Genomic DNA, 22,486 nt, shown 5'->3' with positions numbered 1-22,486 from the left:
TACAATCCAAATTCCACGTCGGAAATTTGAAGAGACTATCACTAATATATAAAGGGTTAGAACCAATCCACTAATTGTCAATTGGTTTTTAGTTTGAAGCCCAAAATAAGTTCATATTTAACATGGTATCAGAGCCTAAATTCAAATTCTGATGGACCTAAAAAAGTGGATACGGACATGCCTCGTTCATAACTAATAAGGGCTTCACTATCTTCACTACAACATTGATTACAACATGAGTGTTTAAGTTTGACGGGACCATATTCCAAATTATAAATATGTGAACATAAGAAAAGAAAAGCTCTATAACATGCAAGCTTGTTACGACCACGTCGACCAGTACCTATAAAAGTTATAGATAACGATACAGTCATGCAGATATAACTATTGGCTCATACTCATCTAACCTTAAAAAGAAACAAGCGGATCAAACTAAGCGAGAAACCTGAAAGGCCCATTTTTGAATAACTTGACTTGACAAAATGGGCTGCTTAAGTGAACCTATGAATATAGCATTTTATGTTTGTTCTTTTTTTCCCTTCAACAAGTTTGAGTTTTCCTAACAAGTTACAAACCATTCTAATTTTGATATAAAGACTATCTAGAGCAGAAACTTTGAGAGTTAGACTTAAACATACTCAAAATCGTTCAAGATAATGATATGATCATTTAAATACTTTGTATGAACCTATGCACATATACCGTATGTATGACTTTTCGTATACGTTTTAAATGCATATATATCATGTCTATTTCGACGTTTATAATTTATAAATAATTTATTACGGTAATTGAACAGTAACTATACTTTGTATATATATGCATTTAAATTTAAACGTATACAAAAGTCATACGAAACGATACTTTGTTTGTAGACTTTAATTTAATATATATATACCGTACCGTATGTATATGTAAAATACTTTGTATGTACAGTATCTACGTACATACATTATAACGTATACACATGATCAAAATTCCCGTAAGAATCTTAACGTGTCAATGTTCTATTATGAATTATCACAAGCCGAACACATATATACATTAATACATATATATTATAGTAGACGATTGGAACATGAGTTTCACGTTACTTAACCAAACATGCTAGGATAAGCTCAACTACGTACGAAGAGTTGTGGTCAGCAAAAGCCTAGAGATTGCGTGAACAAATTGTCTAATACGAAATAATCATGGAAAGAGATTTTTATTGAAACTTCATTTTATTTATTTATTTATTCATTTTTACGCATAACTCGATTTATGTTAGGTTAGAAATTAGAATTAACATGTGTTGACAGGTACAATATGGATCTGGTAACCGATGCAATGCACATGCATGTACTTCTATCATATATAGATGTAGACAATATATGTATACTGTCAAAATTGTAGGTAGGATTTAGAAAAGATAATACATAAATGCCAAGTATTTCACGGTTAACAAAATATGAATACGTTAAGTCATTAGATATCTAGTTGTCAAAGTGACTGTGAATTGTCTTGTGTGTGTCTCCAAGCAGATTAAAAGAATTTTATAGTACTAACTTTTCAATGGAAACTAAGTAACTTAATTTTCTTTCTATTTTTCTGCAAAGTTATTCTTTCTATTTCTATGATTGGAAAATCTTTTTGATAATAATGTGTTGTCATTAGTTCGAAATTATGAATCTTCTAAGTTTATTGCGATAGTTGTTCTTTGTTTGTTTTATCCCTCGTAGTTGTTTTGTTTGGTTTATGGCAATTTACCAATTCTATTCTCATATCATTACGTTTACATGGTGAATTTGAAAATTGATTGAAACTTATATATTGTTTAGTGATTTATACTAATATAACAATAATTAAATTTATTAAAATCTTGTAAAAATACGCTTGTCGGTTGTTTACAGAATAGAGTTTGAAAATTATTTATTCGTACAGTTTCTAAATTTACTGAATTTTGTTTGAGCTTAATCTTATAACTCGATCGTTATTACATTTCTGCTAGAAAGCTTACATGTTTATTTTGGGATGACCGTATACAATGAATATGGAGTGAGAAAGGTTTATCGTGAGAAACCAAGCAAGATTTTTATATATCAGCATGCATGGAGATAAAAAGAGTGGGGCTATGTGGTACAATATATCATTCAAGATATTCTTATCGTCCCATTATTGTTTTGGCCTTCTTAATTTCATTTTGGAATGATATGTGACACATCCAAAGTTGGCATAGATTCCCAAACAATCACACTTTTGGTTTGTCTTGGTTTTTATATCAAGTTGATGATGAATTCTCTCGGATTCTATTTGTACAGTAAAAAAACACTTAACTTTATCTTCTTCTTTTTTTTCTTTTTTCTTTTCTTTTTTCTGGATAGTTAAAAATGGTTTTGTTAGTATGTCAATTTGGTTTGTTGTCTAGAGTACGGGACAACTGATCATTTTCGAGTGCCAATATTTTATAAATCTTGTTTGATTTTATGTCGACGATAGATGTGAAACTTATAATGTCTTTTCAATGTGATGTCCCTAAATCATACATTTTGATATTATCTCTCTAGATTGGATCATACATATATGAATCCGCTCGAGTAATCAAAGTTTCGTTAGGATTTTACTACTTTGTGAAGATTCATGACTTTTTAATTCAAACCGATGGGAATGATTAATATCTTATATATATATACCTTATCTTATGTAGTTGGTATGGCATTAATTTCCAACAAACATATCGTATATATGATTTTTTTTCTCAAACATACAAGAAAATCTTAGAATCGTTAGTATATTATACTAGAGTTAATATAACATATCCGATTCTATCATACGACTACGTGTTGAATTGGTTATGGCCGGACTATGTTCTGTGTGAGTAGTGGGATTGTCCCACATAAGCTTAATAATTGCACATAAAATATATCATAAATATATCTTGATTAGAATCACTAACCCTTTTCCAAAAGGTTGGAGAAAATATCTCTTCTTTGGAAAGACTAAACACTAAATCATCTCAATTACTTGACCAACCCAACAAAACTAGGATCGGATACCATATAACTAAAAAACATTACAATACTTTTAAGTTCTAAAATCTATAAAGAATATTAAACAAACAATTTATTGTATCCAGTGTCAGTATGGTTCACTTATCAGTTGAACAAAGATTTGTTTTTATCCTTCTTTGTTATTTTTTTTTGGGGCAAACTACTTTTTGGTTTCTAGAAATAATTAAGCTTGAAAACTATTTAACTTTAAGAATTATTAGTATGGACGTGGATACATTAATAATTTAGTAGGGTCGAGAAAGAATTATTGTAATGTATGGTGAAAATATATAATCATGACGTCCACAAAGAGAGATTGCAACTTGTAGTAGAGGGAACCTTAAACCTCAACTTTACCTTAACCATTGGAGGCAAAAATATATTATAAGTTTTACTTTTATAATGTATTTTTGCTTCTTCTTTTGACTTATGTTGCTTACATCATTAATTCAAGTAGAGGGATCAATTCGTCAACATGTACAGCTTTTTAAAATCAGTAGACTAGAGAACTCTCTAAGTAAATATCTTCCTCCATTTGGGGGACTTTTTTACATGTTAATTAATTCACCTTTATAGGGTCACTTTCGAATATAATTGGTGGTTACCTTATAAAGGCAAAAAAAACCTATGTTTTTACTTTACACATCTCAGCTTCAATGCACAATTCTTAAGTATCACCTGAAATTTTGTACTCTTTCTAAAAAGTTGAAGCATCAGCTTATTGTAGACCATTACAAAAACCCTAGACACTGAAAAATGAAGTCCATTGTTTGCCGACTTCCTATGGGTTAGGGACCTTGGGATCATCATAAAACCGGTACATAGTCCGACAACACGAGTTATTGAGTCCAAATCCTGATTCAATCATGTCATATTAAACTAGATATTGGTAAAAAATAATACATAATCCTATTTTTATCAAGTACACACATTAAGTTATGATGAGTTTTTGATCCACCACAAGAATTCTAATAATATTTGTTAATCAGTCAGTAGTACAAATATACTCACTAAAGAACAATTCTCACTAATGATTGAAACATGAATTTGAAACATGTGATCTCGAAATGAAATGATAGCACTAACTAGATTTAATGTTAAACAAGTCACAGTAATGTCCTTAATATTAAAGAACATGCATATTCAGTAAAATTTGGCCACGTGACCGACCAGTAGATGTAGATCACACAACTATCTGGCATACATGATAATGGAGACAAAGATTTCGATATGTTTCCAAAGTGTAAAACCATAAAAACAAAATAACAATTGTAAATGGTAAGTACAAGTAAAAGAATATTTGGATGTGTGGTAAGAGATTTGTTGAAGGAGAAGAGGACATGGGAAATTACAAACAAGCTACACACTTACACAGTATACACACACAATAAAAAGGAAAAACTATTTGCAGCCACACGTAAAAGGGAATAAAAAGACAAAAAAAGATGAGTAATGGACATGGGGAATTACAAAGAAGCAGAAAACCTTGCAACCACATGAAATAAACTAATGTCTTTGTCATAAGATAATGAAATCACACCACTGTTGTCTCAATGTTTGTTTTATATCTCAACTGATCATATATCTCGTCGATGAAGCAACCACACAAAAAAAAAAAGCAAAGCACATTTTTATATATGAAGACCCATCAATCAAGTCGCCATCTCTCTTCACATGCCCATTTGAGTCGTATCTCTTCTCATTTCTTCTTTTGTTTTGTTGGAGTTAGATAAAATCAAAGGACTAATAAAAGTGTCAAAACCCTTATCGCTACAACCTCCTCAAAGCCATCTTTATAACTCCTCACACTTCTCTACCTTCTTCTCTCAAAGTCTAACTGCTTAAAAAAAAATGGTGAGTTTAAAAGGTTATTTTTCTCTGTTTTTTAATTGATTGGCTCTGTTTTCTCTGTTCTTAATGGTTTTGCTTGTCTCTTAAGGTTCATGTGTCATCTCATGGAGCGAAAGATGGCTCAGAGGAAGCCGTCGACTACCGTGGAAATCCACCGGATAAATCCAAAACCGGTGGATGGTTAGGTGCCGGTTTAATCTTAGGTAAAGTTTCCACAAACTTCATAGTATTACACAAAATATTTCTAAGCTCCTCTGTTTCTAACACTCCTCTGTTTCTTATTAATGTGAAGGGAGTGAGCTGTCGGAGAGAATATGCGTGATGGGTATATCAATGAATCTAGTGACGTACCTTGTCGGAGATTTACACATCTCATCAGCAAAATCAGCGACCATAGTTACCAACTTCATGGGAACTCTTAATCTCTTAGGACTTCTTGGTGGTTTCTTGGCTGATGCCAAACTTGGTCGCTACAAGATGGTTGCAATCTCAGCCTCTGTTACAGCTCTGGTTAGCTCTTTAAACTATGTCTTTGTATAGCTCTGAATGGCTCGAGAGTTTTTAGTTCTGACTCTTTGTTTCTGTGAATCAGGGAGTGTTACTATTGACGGTGGCTACAACCATCTCGAGCATGAGACCACCACCATGTGACGATTTCAGGAGACTTCACCATCAGTGTGTGGAAGCAAACGGACACCAGTTAGCTCTTCTCTACGTTGCTCTCTACACCATAGCTTTAGGTGGAGGAGGAATCAAATCCAACGTCTCCGGTTTCGGGTCTGACCAGTTCGACACTAGTGATCCCAAAGAAGAGAAACAGATGATCTTTTTCTTCAACAGATTCTATTTCTCCATCAGCGTAGGCTCTCTCTTCGCCGTGATTGTTCTCGTTTACGTTCAGGACAACGTCGGGAGAGGATGGGGTTACGGGATCTCAGCCGCGACTATGGTGGTTGCAGCCATTGTTTTGCTCTGCGGAACGAGATGGTACCGTTTCAAGAAACCTAAAGGAAGCCCTTTTACAACAATATGGAGGGTTGGTTTCTTAGCTTGGAAGAAAAGAAAAGAGAGTTACCCTGCACATCCGAGTCTTTTAAACGGTTTTGACAACACCACGGTTCCACACACAGAGAGGCTAAAGTGTTTAGACAAAGCCGCGATTCTCAAGAACGAGAGCTCTCCTAGTTCAAAAGACTTCGAAGAGAAGGATCCGTGGATCGTTTCGACAGTTACACAAGTCGAAGAAGTGAAGCTCGTGATGAAATTGGTTCCGATTTGGGCAACGAACATTCTCTTCTGGACGATTTACTCCCAAATGACAACTTTCACGGTAGAACAAGCGACGTTTATGGACCGTAAACTCGGTTCTTTCACTGTTCCTGCTGGCTCCTACTCTGCTTTTCTCATACTCACAATTCTCCTCTTCACTTCCCTTAACGAGAGAGTCTTTGTTCCTTTAACAAGAAAGCTCACAAAAAAGCCTCAAGGGATAACCAGCCTCCAACGAATCGGAGTAGGGCTCATATTCTCAATGGGAGCAATGGCGGTAGCCGCGGTTATAGAGAACGCTAGACGCGAGGCAGAGGTTTCAAGTAATACAAAAATAAGCGCGTTTTGGTTGATTCCTCAGTATTTCTTGGTTGGTGCGGGTGAAGCGTTTGCTTACGTTGGACAGCTTGAGTTCTTCATAAGAGAAGCACCAGAGAGGATGAAATCGATGAGCACCGGGTTTTTTCTCAGCACGATTTCGATGGGGTTCTTCGTGAGTAGCTTGCTCGTTTCGCTTGTTGATAAGGTCACACACAAAAGCTGGCTTAGAAGCAACCTCAACAAAGCGAGATTGAACTACTTCTACTGGTTACTTGTTGTCTTGGGAGCATTGAACTTCTTGATTTTTCTTGTGTTTGCCATGAAACATCAGTATAAAGCTGATGTGATTAGTGTTGGGGTTGATGATGATTCAGTTGAGAAGGAGAAGACGAAGAAAGAAAGCTCTGAGTTTGAGCTTAAGGACATTCCTTGAAACCAAAACTTGAAGAAGAAGAAAGAGAGAGCTCTGCTCTGTTTTATTGCTTTGAAGATTTCATCTTGTTTTGTTTTTGTATTTAGTATTATCGTGTGTATGTAATAGAAAGATTACTATATGGTTTGAGTTGTATTTTTTTGTAACATTTAAAACAATTTAGTTACTATAAATATATGTGTTTTTTGTTTTTGTTGCTCTTTCAAGAACTCTATACTGAAGTTATAAACAGAAGTTTTTACAGAGGCTAGTCTGAGAAGAAACGTTTTTTTGCGATGGAAGATAACTCATCGGAGACGGAGAGATTGATCAGCTCCTTCGTTGAGGTCACATCTTCATCGAGAGAAGTAGCTATATCTGTTCTTGAAACTCATCAATGGAATCTTAACGCTGCTGTTTCAACCTTCACTAAGAACGAGGTTACCACCGCCGCGCCAAATGTACCAAACCCTAACGATGAAAAGCTCCTCCGTCGTAACCTAACTCCGTTTCCGAATCTTCGAATCAACATCCCTTTTTCTTCTTTCTCTCCTTTTGATGGCTCTTCCGATTACACTCCGTCGCGTTCACGGTTACGTTTACTATCACCGTCGCCACCGAGATTTTATCTACAGTCAAAACGCGCAGCAGCTAATCCATTCGGGAGACAGACAGTTAACCGCGGTCAAGACGCCGGTGATATTTCCGGCGGAACTGGTACTGATTCCGATGAAGCGCTGGAGAATCACGGCGGAGAAGATAATAGGTTTAGTGTTGTCCTCAATCTTGATGGGTACTTGGCCTCTGTTTTGTAAACAGAGCTTGGTTTAGATTAATGTTTTAGTGATATGCTTGTGCAAGATCCATCAGAATGGTTAAAGATGTTGATGTGATTTTTGACAGAGATATAGAAAGATCTGAGGAGTCATCAAGATCAATGTCTGGAGAAACTGTATCAGATGAGTTTGAAGAAGAGCCTCAAGAAGTGGTCACGCACATTGTAACAAGCTGGAGGAACGGCTTTACTGTCGATGATAGTTCGTTAAAAACGTTGGATGATCCGGAAAATGCAACCTTTCTTCAGGTTAAGTATGATTACAAAGATATGGTCTTTCTCAGTTGATTCACTTTGTTTAACGTTATGTTCCATGTCAATGCCAGGCCATATCAAGGTCGGAGTCCCCACGTGAACTCGGTCAAGTCCGTGGTCAATTCAAACTCATTAAGGCGTGAAGAAGAAAATTTCACTGTATATTTGTCTCCTTCCCTTTCTATACTGTTTTTTTCTTTCTCACTTCTCTGATTCAAATGAGAATTGCTCTTGTTCTCATATCTTAACAGAAGGAATCACAAGCCGAAAGAACTCTAGCCGGATCAGACTCTGCTTCAACTGAGCCACCAGCTTTAGCTGCCTCACCATCAAAGAGGTTATTGAAATGACAATGTGCTTTTTCTGAAGGATACGAATCCTTTTTTATCTAAACACTGAAGAGTTGTGCTATTCACAAATCCATGATACTGCGAGGATCTTGTGAACTGAATTAGTATGTTGATGGTTTTTGCAAGTCATAAGGCATCAATCTTGCTTAGTAGTCTGGTGTTTAGAAAATTAGGTTTTTGTGTATGTAGTGGTAGCTTTAGTGGGATGCTAAAGATGTCCTGATGCGATTTTCGACAGAGCTAAGGAATCAGCTATAGAAAGACCTGAGCAGTCACCAAGATTGATGTCTGAAGAAACGGTTTCAGCTGAGGTTCAAGAAGAACAACAACAAGACGAGCCATATGAAGTGTTCACGTACATTGTAACTATCTGGAAGAACGGTTTCACTGTGGATGATAGTCCGTTAAAGAGTTTGGATGACCCTGAAAATGCAGCCTTTCTTGAGGTTACTAATTCAAAACCTTCATGCCATTTCAGTCTTTCTCTGTACTTTGTTGATTCACTATGATAACATAAATGTTCCACGTCGATGATGCCAGAGGATAACAAGGTTGGAGTCCCCACGTCTGCTCGATCCAGTTCGTGTTCAAGTCGAACTCATCAGGCAAGAAGAAGAAGACTTCAATGTAAATTAATCTCCTCCCCACTCTCCCTCTCTCTCTAATGTTTTGATTCAAATGAGATGGTAGAGTGAAAGCTCTTGTTCTTGTATCTTACATCAAACAGGAACAAGATACAGCTCTTGCAGGATCAGAATCTGTCTTTACTGAGTCACAAGCTTTAGCCGCCTCACCATCACCATCCGAGGCTTGATAGACGCTTCTAAACCAGATGGCTCGGAAGACTACCAAATTGTCCAGCATGGGGTCTCCTCCTACACCACTACCTGACTTTGACCAAACCATTGAGAAACATCGCCAACTTTGTGTCCTCATCCAAAATCTCTAACTTTTTTGTCCAAAGTAAAAAAGGAAATGACTTTTATTACATTTGGTAACTAACTAATAAATATCATTGAAACATTTGTTTTTTTTTGTGGTTGCCTTTTAGCTAAGTCTTGAAGTGTTTGACCCAAATCTTTTGATTGAATAATTTGGTGTTTTATATACTTGCTGAATCCTGAATGTATGGGTAAAATGGGAATTTGATACAATTTAACGAATTGACCATATACTATTTGACGACCATAGACACAAAAACGTTTACTTTTTGGGGGTTGTTGTTTTGACTCACCTGCCCATTCTGTCAAACCGTGCGTGTCCCATCTTTATTGATTTTTTTCTGTTCTGAAAAACAAAAAAAACAATAAAAAAGAAGAAGAAAATATCTGGATGTGTTATTCAGGTTTGTTCGATTCAGAGATAAGTGTTACAGTGTAAAATCCCTGGAGAGATAGAGAGATACAGACAAGGATAAGGGACGAGAGAAGTAACGATTACTATCTTTCTTCTATTTTTGTTCGTTATTACAACCTTTTCTTTTTCTTTTTGAGTTTCGTTTTTTCTCCCTCTTACCTTTTCTCCTCTTTCTCGCTCGATTTCAATTTGGGAGAGAAAGGAGCGGTCTTTTGTTTTTCCCAGGGTTTATCACCAAAGATTGCGTACCAAAGCTTGTATCTTTTTTTTTGTTTTTTAACTTTCTGGGGTTGTGTAGATCTCTCCTCTGTTAACTCATCTGCAAAAATGTAAGCTCTTCTTCTCTTCTTAAATTCGTTTCTTTTATCTCTTCAGATGCATTTGCTTGATCTGTCTCTGATATGGTTTATTCCGTCTTCGTGTAATTTTCGGTTCAGGGTTGAGGCTTGTTCGATGTACTGAAAATTAGGTTTTTTTTTGTTCCTTTTCATTCAGAAGCAAATCTGGTTATGTGTTTAGAGAATAAAGTGCGAGACTTTTGACTTATTCAGAGCTTGTTAGGGGTGAGTAGTGTGAAGGGTTTTTGTGCCAAATATGATCAAACAGATATTTGGGAAATTGCCTAGAAAGCCTTCGAAGTCTTTGCAAAATGATTCTAATGGTGCAGGAGGGGTTAACTCTTATTATGCTCCCAATTCCAGTAGTAGTAGTAGTAGTACTAGTTCTGTCTCGAAACCTTCTTCAAAATCTTCAGCTTCTGGTTCACGTGTAGCTAATGGAACTCTTGCTCCTAACTCATTGAGCTCTAACAAGACTAATCAAGGGAAGAAACCATTGGGAGGAGATGGTGTTGGTGGGGTTTATGAGGATTTGCCTAGCTTTAGAGATGTTCCCATGTCTGAGAAACCGAATCTCTTTATCGGGAAGTTGAGTATGTGCTGTGTTGTCTTTGATTTTAGTGATCCTTCAAAGAACCTTAAACAGAAAGAGATTAAACGGCAGACATTGCTCGAGCTCGTTGACTATATCGCATCGGTTGGTGTGAAGTTCAATGATGTCACGATGCAAGAACTCACAAAGATGGTAGCGGTTAATCTGTTTAGAACGTTTCCTTCTGCGAATCACGAGGGTAAAATTCTTGAAATGCATGATATGGATGACGAGGAGCCTTCGATGGAACCAGCTTGGCCTCATATTCAAGTTGTGTATGAGATTCTGCTCAGATTCGTAGCTTCTCCCATGACTGACGCAAAGCTTGCAAAGAGATATATTGACCATTCCTTTGTCTTGAAGCTGTTAGACTTGTTTGATTCCGAGGATCAAAGAGAGAGGGAATATTTAAAAACCATTCTGCATCGGGTGTATGGGAAGTTCATGGTGCATCGACCCTATATCAGGAAGTCTATTAACAATATCTTCTACAGACTCATATCCGAGACTGAAAAGCACAATGGTATTGCAGAGTTGCTAGAGATTCTTGGAAGTATAATTAATGGTTTTGCTTTGCCTTTAAAAGAAGAGCACAAGCTCTTCCTTCTGCGAGCCTTGATACCTCTGCACAAGCCGAAATGTTCGTCGGTCTATCACCAACAGCTTTCTTATTGTATAGTTCAGTTTGTAGAGAAGGACATCAAGCTCGCTGATACCGTTATTAGAGGCCTTATAAAATATTGGCCTGTGACTAACAGCTCAAAGGAAGTTTTGTTTCTTGGAGAATTAGAAGAAGTCTTGGAAGCAACTCAAGCTGCTGAGTTTCAACGCTGTATGGTCCCTTTATTCCGACAAATTGCTCGATGTCTCAACAGTTCACATTTTCAGGTTCGAGTCTTTTTGGTTTATCACACTACTTCATATTTTCTATCTTGATGACAAAGTGTTATTGTACCTATATGTAATTGTACTTTTGTTTTTTAATAGGTCGCTGAAAGGGCATTGTTTCTATGGAACAATGATCACATAAGAAACCTAATCACACAGAACAATAAAGTGATAATGCCAATAGTCTTCCCAGCTCTTGAGAGAAACACGCGTGGACACTGGAACCCAGCAGTTCAGAGTCTGACCATAAACGTGAGGAAAGTATTCTGCGACATTGACCAAGTTCTCTTCGACGAGTGTTTAGCCAAATTCCAAGTATCAGAAGAGAATAAAGCAGAGGTTAAAGCGAAACGCGAAAGAACATGGCAGTGCTTAGAAGATTTAGCAACTTCAAATACCATTGTAACAAACGAGGCAGTGCTGGTTCCAAGATTTGTATCCGCAGTCAATCTTGCAAGCAGCTCTGAGTCCACAGGGTAGTAGTAGGCTCTGGTAGGTAAAGAATGGCTCTTGAAACGATAACAAATACAGATGGGGGGGGGGGGGGGCGTTGTTTGAGTTGTTGGAGGAGCAAACTAGAGGAGTGGTGAAGTATCCCATTCTCATCAGTGAATACTTACTTTGTTTTAACATCTTTTTTCTTTGGGGTTTCCGGGTTTACTTCTTAGTTCTTTAAGTGGAAAGGGCAACGTATGTACTGTAACAAATATTGTGGTCAATAGACTATAGGGATGGTTCTTGAGGGACGACTGTATAATTATATTTTTTAATGAAATCTTTGGGATTAACCTGAGAATATATTTTTCTGAATAATAAATAATTCCATTATATTCGTAGACGCCGTTAACCTCCCGTTAAACGGCTGACGTTAATATTTTCTTTCTAGATGTTTCGTATTTTGACTTAAGTGGGAAAGTTGAAGGGTCTCTTCAGGTATTCCTCACTAAACCCAAATCTGTAATTTGATCTCTCTCTCGATTCAGTCTTGGTGAGCGACTTCGAAGACGACGACGCCGACGACGATTCACATTTTCCCCTGAGCTTCTCCTTTCTCCGAGTATCGTAAGTTCTTTTCACTCTCCTCTTCTCCAATTCCACAAACTCGTTCTTCGTTTTCTTCTATAACGACGACAACACCTGATTTTGTTGTTGCTTACATTAGCTTTGACTTCGACCATGTTCGTTCGCATGGGTTTTTGTTATTGACTCTTACCTTAGTCCGATTTCATCGCTGATTGAACTCTTATTCTACAAATAGTTTCTGGAAATTGAGTGTCACGTTTGTCAATTCTCACTTTTGATTTCAGGCCGAGGTTAAAATGGAAAAACAAATGGATGAATCTGTGGAGAATCAAAGTCAAACACATGGTAAGTATATTGTAAATCTTGGAACTATCATGTATACAACATGCTTGTTAGAGGAAAGATTTTGATAATTGATTACTATGTTTTCCTACTGCATCATTAGTGGCAGAAGAACAAGAGAGCGAAATAGTTACTGAAGGAAGTGCTGTTGTGCACGGTGAGCCTTCTCAAGATGGTAGTGTTCCCCCTAAAGTTGATAGTGAAGCTGAGGTCTTGGATGAGAAAGTCAGTAAGCAGATCATCAAGGAAGGTCATGGTTCCAAACCATCCAAGTACGCGACATGCTTCTGTAAGTACCTCTTAGATTTCTGCTGATCAGATGCTGATTTGTAATTGCACTTGTTCTTGACTGAGTTTCAGAAAATTGGTTTGTTGTAATCCTTGATATGATATTGGAATTGCTTGTGCTAAAAGAGGGTTATTTATGTTGAAGAGGGTTCAAATGTGGTATAAGTTTTGTGAACTTATGGTTGGTGAGGAACACTTTTTAGCCTAATATGTCCTGGATATAATCTTCTTCAAGCTTATCCATCTATTTGAATTTATATCTGACCAATTTCATATTGTCCATAGTGCACTATAGGGTATGGACCAAAAACAGTCAGCATAAATTTGAGGACACATGGAAAGAGCAGCAACCTATTGAATTGGTTATAGGGAAAGGTATGTGGCTGTCCATTATGTACTCTATACCTCCCTCTCGTTGGATGCATCATCATTAGTATATTGCTGAGTTAGCTTGTGTATCATTTGAACCTAATGAAAATGGATATATGTGAGGAACAAGATTGAGTTTCCTATGTTTTTGCTTCAAAGCTGAATAGCCCATTTTAACATTACTATATATACAAAAATTTAAACCAGATTTTGTACTAATGAGTGAATTGTTGTCTGTGAGACAGAGAAGAAAGAGTTGGCCGGTTTAGCCATCGGGGTTTCTAGCATGAAGTCTGGTGAACGTGCACTCGTGCATGTTGGCTGGGAACTGGCATATGGTAAAGAAGGAAACTTTTCTTTTCCGAATGTTCCACCTATGGCAGATTTGTTATATGAGGTTGAAGTTATTGGGTTTGATGAAACAAAGGAGGTAAGTTTCTCCTTATTATTATCTGTAGTTAATCGTTTCCTGACACAGACAACTCCACAACCAAGCTTTATCCCAACCTGTTTGCTTACCTCTGACTTAGAGAATGAATTATGCAGGGAAAGGCTCGCAGTGATATGACTGTCGAGGAAAGGATTGGTGCAGCAGACAGAAGGAAAATGGATGGGAATTCTCTGTTTAAGGAGGAGAAACTGGAGGAGGCCATGCAACAGTATGAAATGGTTATGCATCTTTCTCTCTATCTTTCTGTCAAAGTTCTGGTTTCCAGGCATACTTAGCAAGTCTGCTCAAGGCTCCTGTGTCTTGTTTCGGCTTTTGATTAGTCATGGTTTTACTGTTTCAGGCCATCGCATACATGGGGGACGATTTTATGTTTCAGCTGTATGGGAAGTACCAAGATATGGCTTTGGCAGTAAAGAACCCATGCCACCTAAACATGGCAGCTTGCCTCATCAAGCTGAAACGATACGATGAAGCAATTGGTCACTGCAACATTGTAAGTCCCATCAAGCCAATCATTAGAAGAAAGTCGTGTTCGTACTCGGTTTCTTGAAATCTAATCAAACTGTAAACAATTTCAGGTGCTGACAGAAGAAGAGAAAAATCCAAAAGCGCTGTTCAGAAGAGGAAAGGCGAAGGCAGAGCTAGGTCAGACGGAATCAGCTCGTGATGATTTTCGGAAGGCACAAAAGTATGCTCCTGACGACAATGCGATTAGAAGAGAGCTACGAGCAGTTGCAGAGCAAGAGAAAGCTGTGTACCAAAAGCAGAAAGAAATGTACAAAGGAATGTTCAAAGGGAAGGAAGAAGGCAGTGCTAAGGCAAAGACCCTGAATTGGTTGATACTGTTATGGCAATGGCTGGTTTCCCTTTTCAGCGGGATCTTTCGACGCGACAGAGTTAAAGCAGATTGAGGTATGGACAGAGTTAAAGCAGATTGAGGTATGGACAGAGTTAAAGCAGATTGAGGTATGAACGAAGCTTAACAATTCAACTATAAAAGTTTAAAGTGAAAGATCATTAACTCTAATGAGCTTGTCTCTGTAGTCTGTTCATAAAATTCAGTGGTTTTTTTTTTATGATTCTGAAATCTTTCGTTTTATCTCTATAAACACATAATTTTAGACCTAAAAAAAAATACATTTCGAGAGTTTCCAATTATGATTTAAGAAAATTTGATCTAAATTAGTAACTTTATATAATTGAACCCAAAAAAAAAAAAAAAATACAAAACAAAGATAATCCAAAGTCGTTCAACAAATTTGGCGGTCTTGATAGTTTTGGTATTTGACCGAAGACTTTCAAATTCCAGCTGGCAGTTGCATCAAATGTAATCTAATTAAGTTAAGAAACATCAACAATAATAATTTAACAAAACAGTGATTAAACTAAAATAAACGAATAGTCAACGTTGATAAAGTCAACCATTTCCTCCTCTTTGAATCCCATCTTCTCCAACAGAGCATACGAAGAAACAAAACAGAGACCTTCCTCTGTCTCTGACAATCTTAAAGAAGCTTCCAAATTTATCTCCGGCGATGAAGCTAAAGATTCTGATCACTCCACCTCTTCTTCTTCTCCTTCTCTTCTCCTCTTCGTTTCTCTTCTCCGCCGTCGAATCCAAGTGCAGGAGCACCTGCGGTTTAGCTCTAGCTTCTTACTACCTCGAGAACGGAACAACTCTCTCCGTGATCAACCAAAACCTCAATTCCTCACTCGCGCCATACGATCAAGTCAATTTCGATGCAATCCTAAGGCACAACAGCAACATTAAGGACAAAGATAGGATCCAGATGGGTTCTAGGGTTCTTGTGCCTTTCCCTTGCGAATGTCAACTTGGTGATTTCCTAGGCCACGATTTCAGCTACGATGTTCAGCAGGAAGATACTTATGAGAAAGTCGCCACTAAGAGATACGCGAATCTCACCACTGTGGCTTCGTTGCAAGGGAGGAATCCTTTTCCGGCGATTAACATCCCTCTCTCCGCGACGCTTAATGTGCTTGTGAACTGCTCTTGTGGTGATGAGAGAGTTTCTAAGAATTATGGTTTGTTTGTTACTTATCCTCTTCGTCCTGAAGATAGTCTCAATTCCATTGCGAGATCTTCCGGTGTACCGGCGGATGTTATTAGTAGGTATAACCCTGGCGTCGATTTCAGCTCAGGGAATGGGATCGTCTTTGTCCCCGGGAAAGGTACTTAGAATTAATAAGGAATTTGAGAATTTGTACATTGAGATCTTAAACTGTTCGTTCTTGTGATTTATGCAGATCCAAGTGGTGCATTTCCAACTTTCAAACCAAGGTTGTTTTCGTAGTTTTTGATTTTTTTAACTTCTTCCCTTGATTTCTATTGCTGATGTATACTCTTTGATGTCTTTTGTAGTAAACAAGGTTGGTTCTTTTTCTCTTCATTTCCGAGCTCTTTTGATGATTCTGCATGAAGCAAGATGCAACTTGGAAGAAGAATATGTTCTTGATATTTTATTTTGGCATTAGCAGGTGGTATTGGAGCTGGAGTTATTGTTGGTATAGTTGTAGGAGTGATTCTGGCTTTGTTGTTAGTCTCGTTTGTTGTATATTATGTTTACCGGAAGAGAAAGTCCAAAGGTGGTTCGTTTTCATCTTCTATTCCGTTGTCTTCTAAGGCTGATCATGGTAATTTTGTGATGATCTCTACTTTATTTAATGTTTCTTTTGTTAGCTGGGGTTTGTTTTACTAAATTTTTCTATCTGCTCTTTAGCTTCTTCAACTAGTCTCCAAAGTGGAGGTTTGGGTGGTACTGGAGTGTCTCCTGGAGTTGCTGCTATAAGCGTTGACAAATCTGTTGAGTTTACGTTGGAGGAGCTCGCTAAGGCTACTGATGATTTCAATCTGTCTTTTAAGATTGGGCAAGGTGGTTTCGGAGCTGTTTACTATGCAGAGCTGAGAGGAGAAGTAAGCCGATTTTTCTTATACAATCTTTCTTTATATCAACTGGCTGTAGATTTTTCTGGCTGGAACAGTGAAATCATTTGTTTCATGTATAGAAAGCTGCGATCAAGAAGATGGACATGGAGGCATCGAAACAGTTCTTGGCGGAACTAAAAGTCTTGACTCGTGTTCATCATGTCAACCTGGTAAAAACCCCTTTTATGTTCTCTCAAGATGATATCTGCGATCAGATAAAACTTAACAGATTTACTTTTTCATGCAGGTTCGCCTGATTGGATATTGTGTTGAGGGGTCTCTGTTCTTGGTTTATGAATATGTTGAGAATGGCAACCTTGGACAACATTTACATGGCTCAGGTATGCAATATAAAGACCCCCTGAAAAACAGAATCACTTTTTGAAGTACCAATAAGTTGAAAGTTGGAATCTATGATAACAACTAAGGCGTTTGTTTATTATAACTAGGACGAGAACCGCTACCGTGGACCAAGAGAGTGCAGATTGCACTAGATTCAGCTAGAGGTTTAGAATACATCCATGAGCACACGGTTCCAGTCTATGTTCACAGGGACATTAAATCTGCCAATATTTTGATAGACCAGAACTTCCGAGCAAAGGTCCATTCCCAGTATCTCATTGTCAATCGAAAGTGAAAATACTGAAACTTTGTCACGGCGCTGAATTGCTTCCGTGGTGCAGGTTGCTGATTTCGGATTAACAAAACTGACAGAAGTTGGAGGCTCAGCAACTCGTGGTGCGATGGGTACATTTGGTTACATGGCACCAGAGTAAAGAACTTGATCTCAATTCTCTCAACACTTGATACATCTTTAGAGACTACATTATAGTGATGGCATATTGCTATATATACAGGATTGTTTATGGAGAAGTGTCTGCAAAAGTGGATGTATATGCATTTGGAGTTGTCCTTTACGAATTGATATCTGCGAAAGGCGCGGTTGTGAAAATGACAGAAGCCGTTGGTGAATTTAGAGGCCTTGTTGGTGTGGTTAGTATCCAACATATCGTCTTTCTGATTTTAAGACATGTACGTTTGGTCACTTAACAATGTGCTTTATTTTTTTCTTAATAATGCAGTTCGAAGAGGTATTCAAGGAGAGCGACCAAGAAGAAGCATTTCGCAAGATTATCGACCCGAGGCTCGGTGATAATTACCCGTTCGATTCAGTATATAAGGTAAATCTTTCTTTGGGTTTTCAAATCGTTTTTAATACCCGGCCAAAGCTAAAACTAGGCCAATGTGGGGTGATTAATGTTTTGTGGGTTGTGTGTGTTTAGATGGCGGAACTAGGGAAAGCTTGTACGCAAGAGAATCCACAGCTACGTCCAAGTATGAGATACATTGTGGTTGCTTTATCAACTCTCTTCTCCTCAACTGGAAATTGGGATGCCGCAAATTTCCAAAACGACGATATTGTCAGTCTTATGTCCGGCCGGTAGAGGTTCCGGTTTATTTCTGTTTATTTAAAATGATTTGTTTCTTTTGGTTACTAACTAAACATTTTGATTGATGCTTCAGCTTCAGTATTTGTCTATACGAACCTTAACTTTTATACAATTTCCTATAACTCTATGATGGTTATGGTCTACTCGGCATCTCAACGTCAATGATGAATGATTACAAAGAGCATTTAAACATTTCATAACTAAAATTGGGATATTCTGACGGAATTGCTTTGGGGGCAATTCTTTTTTAACTTTAATTGAACTTAATTGTTTAAAGTTAACCATACTACCAATTGCAAATAAATTTTAACTATACTTAGTTCAAACTTCAAATTAAAGTTACATTTTATCTTATCTTATAACCCTTTCATAACAACTACTTAGCAACGTATTTTGTGATATTTGGATTTTTTTTTTTTTTTCATTTAACATGTCCAAGGTAAATTAAATGTGAATTTTCCGTTTACTTTTCAATCTATATAATAATAACAATCCGAATAAATGCGACCAACAGTTGTGTTTTTTCAATCGTACCTTTTGGATATTTTATGAAAAGTCATGATGGATCATTAAAACAGTTTATTTATGAAAAGTTACAACTGTTCATTGTAAAGTTGTGTTGATTGGAACATTCATATCTTTTGAAATATATATATATATATATATATATATATATGTCTGTTTGAACTGTTTTTTTTTGTCATGACACAAAATCAACTAAAAATTCAATTTCAACGGTTTATACATTTTTCTAAATTATTTTCTGGTATTCATTCTTTTAACAAAAGATTTTTGGAATGATGAATCTAATTTACATCTTTTAGTTAATTTTAAATATAAAAGTTTAATGAAAATACCTAGAGTGTTTTTCCAAGAGTTAAATGGATTACATAGTGAGTTTTTGGATTTGACTTTTCAATATGGTAATAAAGATGCTTTCATATATAAAAATTTAATGAAAAAATATATATAATAGCAATCCGAATAAGTGCCACCAAAAGTTGTGTTTTTTTCAATCGTACTTTTTGGATAATTTTCCAAAACAATCTGTAGAAAATTTAAATTGTGTGTTTACAAAAAGTTGCGATTGTTCATTGTAATGGTTTTTTGTAAAGTTGCAACTGTTCATTGTAGAGTTGTGTCTATTTGAATATTTGTATCTTTTGAAATTTATATATGTTTGTCTGTTTGAACTGTTTTCATTTTTTTTTTACCATGACACCAAATAATAAATCTCAACATTTTTTACAGCTCTCTAAATTATTCTCTAGCATTCATTCTTTTAAAAGTAAAGAGATTCATCCAGTTCTTGATTTAACAAAATATTTTTGGAATGATGAATTTAATTTTCAACTTTTAGTTAATTTTATACCTAGAATCTTTTTCCAAGAGTTATATGGATTATGTAATGAGCTTTTGGATTTGACTTTTGAATATGGTAATAAAGATGTCTTTTATTTAAAAGCAGTTTATATGAGTTTGTAGGTATAATCAAGTGCAGACACAACAATTGCGATTTTTTGTAGTACCTTTTCGTAAAAAATGTTTTTCTTTATTATTTTTTTTTAATTCAAACGGTTATATTTGTTCATTGTAGAGTTGTGTCTTTTCACTATATTTTATTTATATTTTTTCATCACAACTTTTCGTTTTAATAGGTGTGTCTATTTAAATAGTCATGCTTTTTGAACTCTCTTTATATTTGTCTTTTCATCACTAACTAACAAGTTCGTTGAAACAAATTTTCCATTTTATGTTGAATCTAGATAATTGAATACATTCTATAATCTAGCTAAAATTTTAGAAATGATTATAGCAATAGAGAAAAATACAACTTAATATTGAATTTACAGTTGTGTCTATTTATCTTAAATTTCCATATATTTGTCTCTTCATCAATAACTTACAAATCATTGTTCGTTGAAACAAATTTTTCAATTTATGTTAAATCTAAATAATTTGAATATTAATATCTAATATTTAATGTTATTCTATAATCTAACTAAAATTTTAGAAATGACTATAGTAATATAGAAATTTAATAAAACTTAATATAGAATTTACAGTTGCGTCTATTAAATGTAATTTTTTGTTAAAAACTAATTTAATATTTAAAATTTATTTTATTTTGTTCTTAAGAGTTGTGTATTTTAATTTTAACTTTTTGTTGATACTCTTTCACTCATTATTAAATATATTATTATAGTTCTTTAATAGAAAATTACATTACTTATTATAACCATTAGTTCAATATTGTCAGTAAGGATCACTTTTTCATAATGATTTTTTTTTTTTAATTTTAGCTCCTTACCATAATTCTTCATAAAAATATCTTATATTTATAATACTTTAAACAATATGTTTTGCAAAGTTGTGTCTATTCTACATAATACTTTTTTTTATAAGTTTTCATTTTGATGATTGTGTTTTTAGTAACAGTTTATATATTCAAATTATTCTATTACATTCAAATTATTTCATAATGTATAATTTTAAATTTTAAATTTAATTTTTTTTTTCTAAAATACTACTCCCGCGACATCACGGAGGTTTGAGTCCTAGTATATATAAAAAGTGAATTATTATTTTAATGTTTGGGTATCTTCAAATCAGGTTTTACGTATTCGTTTGGTTCGGTATAAGTTTTATTTATTTTCACCATTTAGTTTTTATGTCAAGGAAAGAAAAGAATAAACATATATCATATTAGATCATATAAGTAGGAGTCATATAAGTATGGGAGTCTTTTCATTATTTGAGTTTATCATCTTAGATCATATAAGTAGGAGTCTTATATTCTTTCTTACATGGTAACTACACCTAAAAATAATAAATAATTATCTCAAATAAAACTCAAATATATGGGCACCATAAATATGGTATAAATATATAACTTTGAGTGATTCTGCCACATGTTCACCTAGCAATTTCGAATACAACATAATATACAAAAGTTTGAGCGTTTTTGGCTTAATGTCATATTTTTCATATGTTCGCGCATTTAGATACCATATATTAGTTTATATATTTGATTTCAGACATAAAACTACATGTATACAAGTTCGAGCGTTTCCGCCATATGTTCACTTAGTAATTTCAAAATTTTCAAATTTTATAACGTCGGCTTTTATGTGTACAATATGTCTTTCTAGGTTTTGAATTAAAGTTTTCATTTTAGGTTTAGAATTTATGCACAACAACTAAATAACATCAACTATCGATTAGAAATAATCATATTAGTCATATATATCAATATCAATACATTTTATTTCTGATTCACATAATCATAAATATTTAACAAATAAGAAAAGATAGATAAATGATATAAGTATGTGATATCCATAAATGATATACGACATATTGTATCATTTATTTAAAGAGCGAGTTTGGTTTCTTCTTCTACAACTTTAATCTTCTCCTTTAGTTCATTGAGGTAGAGTTTACGTAGTAAAATTTCCCACTTTAATTTTCGGATCTTTTTAAGTCCACCTTTCGCTTGATCATCTTTCCAAGCCTTACCTTCCATGAGTATAGATGATGCCAACATGCATTTTTCTTTTGTTGTGGGTGCGAATCGCATCATCTTCATAATATTTGGGGTACCAAATAATTCATGTGCATTTTTATACTCAAGTTTTCTGTAAAAAATAATCAATATTGATTAGTGTTATTAATAAATAACTTAGCTGATCATATTTACAATAATAAATCTAGCAAAAAAATTATAGATAAGATAATATAATACTTTTCTGCTGGGAAATAAGGTGTAAATTCGCAATTATGAGAGCAGGTTTTGTTTTTGGTAGTACACAAAGCACATGGTTCACGAATAACATTGATTATTTGGACGTCCATTATGATTTTTTTGTGTAAACAAAAAAAGTTCAAAAAATTGTAATTACAATAGATGAATAAAAATATTTTCGAAGCAAATTTATAAATAAGTCTTAGGAAAATAAAGTCAAAAAATTTAGTACATATCCTGAAAAGATAAGCCTAGAAACTTACCAACTCGTTCTTTTTTAATTTAGAAAATAACTTGAAATTTTGTTTGACTTAAATTTTTTTTTGTTATATATATTTCTGTAGTTATACATATATATATAATTTTCCAATCATTGA

The 22,486-nt window shown here is 35.1% G+C and overlaps 6 protein-coding genes across 9 annotated transcripts; 5 read left to right on the top strand and 1 right to left on the bottom strand.

Moving 5' to 3' along the window:
- The first annotated feature begins 4,436 nt into the window (after window positions 1–4,436).
- LOC104766066 (protein NRT1/ PTR FAMILY 6.4) lies at window positions 4,437–7,093 on the top strand. Its single transcript, XM_010489885.3, has 4 exons — window positions 4,437–4,883; window positions 4,969–5,083; window positions 5,173–5,390; window positions 5,473–7,093. The coding sequence occupies exons 1-4, from the start codon at window positions 4,881–4,883 to the stop codon at window positions 6,901–6,903; spliced, it is 1,767 nt and encodes a 588-aa protein (XP_010488187.1). The 5' UTR covers window positions 4,437–4,880; the 3' UTR covers window positions 6,904–7,093.
- Window positions 7,094–7,143: 50 nt separating this feature from the next.
- On the top strand, window positions 7,144–9,271 carry LOC104767719 (plant UBX domain-containing protein 6-like). The gene is given in 10 exon segments (XM_019240875.2): window positions 7,144–7,648; window positions 7,786–7,966; window positions 8,044–8,109; window positions 8,111–8,131; window positions 8,227–8,309; window positions 8,561–8,768; window positions 8,863–8,949; window positions 9,050–9,127; window positions 9,130–9,180; window positions 9,182–9,271. Coding segments are annotated over 10 exon segments (1,335 nt in total). The 5' UTR covers window positions 7,144–7,178.
- Window positions 9,272–9,523: 252 nt separating this feature from the next.
- Window positions 9,524–12,292, top strand: LOC104766065 (serine/threonine protein phosphatase 2A 59 kDa regulatory subunit B' zeta isoform). The gene is made up of 3 exons (XM_087503333.1): window positions 9,524–10,007; window positions 10,116–11,496; window positions 11,596–12,292. The coding sequence occupies exons 2-3, from the start codon at window positions 10,273–10,275 to the stop codon at window positions 11,974–11,976; spliced, it is 1,605 nt and encodes a 534-aa protein (XP_087359459.1). The 5' UTR covers window positions 9,524–10,007; window positions 10,116–10,272; the 3' UTR covers window positions 11,977–12,292.
- Window positions 12,293–12,396: 104 nt separating this feature from the next.
- On the top strand, window positions 12,397–14,886 carry LOC104766064 (peptidyl-prolyl cis-trans isomerase FKBP42). Its single transcript, XM_087503334.1, has 8 exons — window positions 12,397–12,558; window positions 12,804–12,864; window positions 12,965–13,150; window positions 13,435–13,524; window positions 13,764–13,948; window positions 14,065–14,187; window positions 14,310–14,462; window positions 14,548–14,886. The coding sequence occupies exons 2-8, from the start codon at window positions 12,816–12,818 to the stop codon at window positions 14,878–14,880; spliced, it is 1,119 nt and encodes a 372-aa protein (XP_087359460.1). The 5' UTR covers window positions 12,397–12,558; window positions 12,804–12,815; the 3' UTR covers window positions 14,881–14,886.
- Window positions 14,887–15,336: 450 nt separating this feature from the next.
- On the top strand, window positions 15,337–18,507 carry LOC104766063 (chitin elicitor receptor kinase 1). Of its 3 annotated transcripts, XM_010489881.3 has the most exons (12): window positions 15,393–16,159; window positions 16,235–16,268; window positions 16,350–16,357; window positions 16,466–16,621; window positions 16,708–16,901; window positions 16,994–17,083; window positions 17,161–17,254; window positions 17,363–17,514; window positions 17,597–17,685; window positions 17,771–17,906; window positions 17,996–18,094; window positions 18,197–18,507. In XM_010489881.3, exons 1-12 carry the CDS (start codon window positions 15,505–15,507, stop codon window positions 18,356–18,358), a joined length of 1,869 nt encoding a protein of 622 aa, XP_010488183.2. In that variant the 5' UTR covers window positions 15,393–15,504; the 3' UTR covers window positions 18,359–18,507. The 3 variants fall into 3 exon arrangements, with proteins under 3 accessions (XP_087359457.1, XP_010488183.2, XP_087359458.1); XM_087503331.1 differs by lacking the exon at window positions 16,350–16,357 and having other exon boundaries at window positions 15,337–16,159; window positions 16,463–16,621; XM_087503332.1 differs by lacking the exon at window positions 16,350–16,357.
- A 3,058-nt stretch (window positions 18,508–21,565) lies between these two features.
- On the bottom strand, window positions 21,566–22,458 carry LOC147920406 (LOB domain-containing protein 9-like). 2 transcript variants are annotated; one of them, XM_087503330.1, is made up of 2 exons: window positions 22,110–22,346; window positions 21,566–22,002 (listed from the first exon to the last, which is right to left on the bottom strand). In XM_087503330.1, the coding sequence occupies exons 1-2, from the start codon at window positions 22,217–22,219 to the stop codon at window positions 21,738–21,740; spliced, it is 375 nt and encodes a 124-aa protein (XP_087359456.1). In that variant the 5' UTR covers window positions 22,220–22,346; the 3' UTR covers window positions 21,566–21,737. The 2 variants fall into 2 exon arrangements, 1 of the variants encoding a protein (XP_087359456.1); XR_015591780.1 differs by lacking the exon at window positions 22,110–22,346 and adding an exon at window positions 22,373–22,458 and having other exon boundaries at window positions 21,915–22,002.
- Between the last annotated feature and the right edge of the window lie 28 nt (window positions 22,459–22,486).

The sequence above is a fragment of the Camelina sativa genome, chromosome 19 (assembly GCF_030686135.1).
Source record: "Camelina sativa cultivar CO46 ecotype springtype chromosome 19, ASM3068613v1".
NCBI lineage: Eukaryota > Viridiplantae > Streptophyta > Magnoliopsida > Brassicales > Brassicaceae > Camelina > Camelina sativa.
The sequence above is the reverse complement of the archived record's forward strand: the minus strand, read 5'-3'. Positions and strand labels throughout refer to the sequence as shown.

Excerpts from the sequence above, each read along its gene's own strand:
- LOC104766066 (XM_010489885.3), top strand. Across the intron at positions 5,084-5,172 it reads AGGTGCCGGTTTAATCTTAG|GGAGTGAGCTGTCGGAGAGA; the intron begins GTAAAGTTTCCA and ends ATTAATGTGAAG. Across the intron at positions 5,391-5,472 it reads CAGCCTCTGTTACAGCTCTG|GGAGTGTTACTATTGACGGT; the intron begins GTTAGCTCTTTA and ends TCTGTGAATCAG.
- LOC104766065 (XM_087503333.1), top strand. The coding sequence starts at position 10,273 with ATGATCAAACAGATATTTGGGAAATTGCCTAGAAAGCCTTCGAAGTCT. Across the intron at positions 11,497-11,595 it reads TCAACAGTTCACATTTTCAG|GTCGCTGAAAGGGCATTGTT; the intron begins GTTCGAGTCTTT and ends GTTTTTTAATAG.
- LOC104766064 (XM_087503334.1), top strand. The coding sequence starts at position 12,816 with ATGGAAAAACAAATGGATGAATCTGTGGAGAATCAAAGTCAAACACAT. Across the intron at positions 12,865-12,964 it reads GAATCAAAGTCAAACACATG|TGGCAGAAGAACAAGAGAGC; the intron begins GTAAGTATATTG and ends CTGCATCATTAG. Across the intron at positions 13,525-13,763 it reads TGAATTGGTTATAGGGAAAG|AGAAGAAAGAGTTGGCCGGT; the intron begins GTATGTGGCTGT and ends TCTGTGAGACAG.
- LOC104766063 (XM_010489881.3), top strand. The coding sequence starts at position 15,505 with ATGAAGCTAAAGATTCTGATCACTCCACCTCTTCTTCTTCTCCTTCTC. Across the intron at positions 17,084-17,160 it reads GTGTTCATCATGTCAACCTG|GTTCGCCTGATTGGATATTG; the intron begins GTAAAAACCCCT and ends TTTTTCATGCAG. Across the intron at positions 17,907-17,995 it reads TTAGAGGCCTTGTTGGTGTG|TTCGAAGAGGTATTCAAGGA; the intron begins GTTAGTATCCAA and ends TTAATAATGCAG.
- LOC147920406 (XM_087503330.1), bottom strand. The coding sequence starts at position 22,219 with ATGGACGTCCAAATAATCAATGTTATTCGTGAACCATGTGCTTTGTGT. Across the intron at positions 22,003-22,109 it reads CCTTATTTCCCAGCAGAAAA|AAAACTTGAGTATAAAAATG; the intron begins GTATTATATTAT and ends TATTTTTTACAG.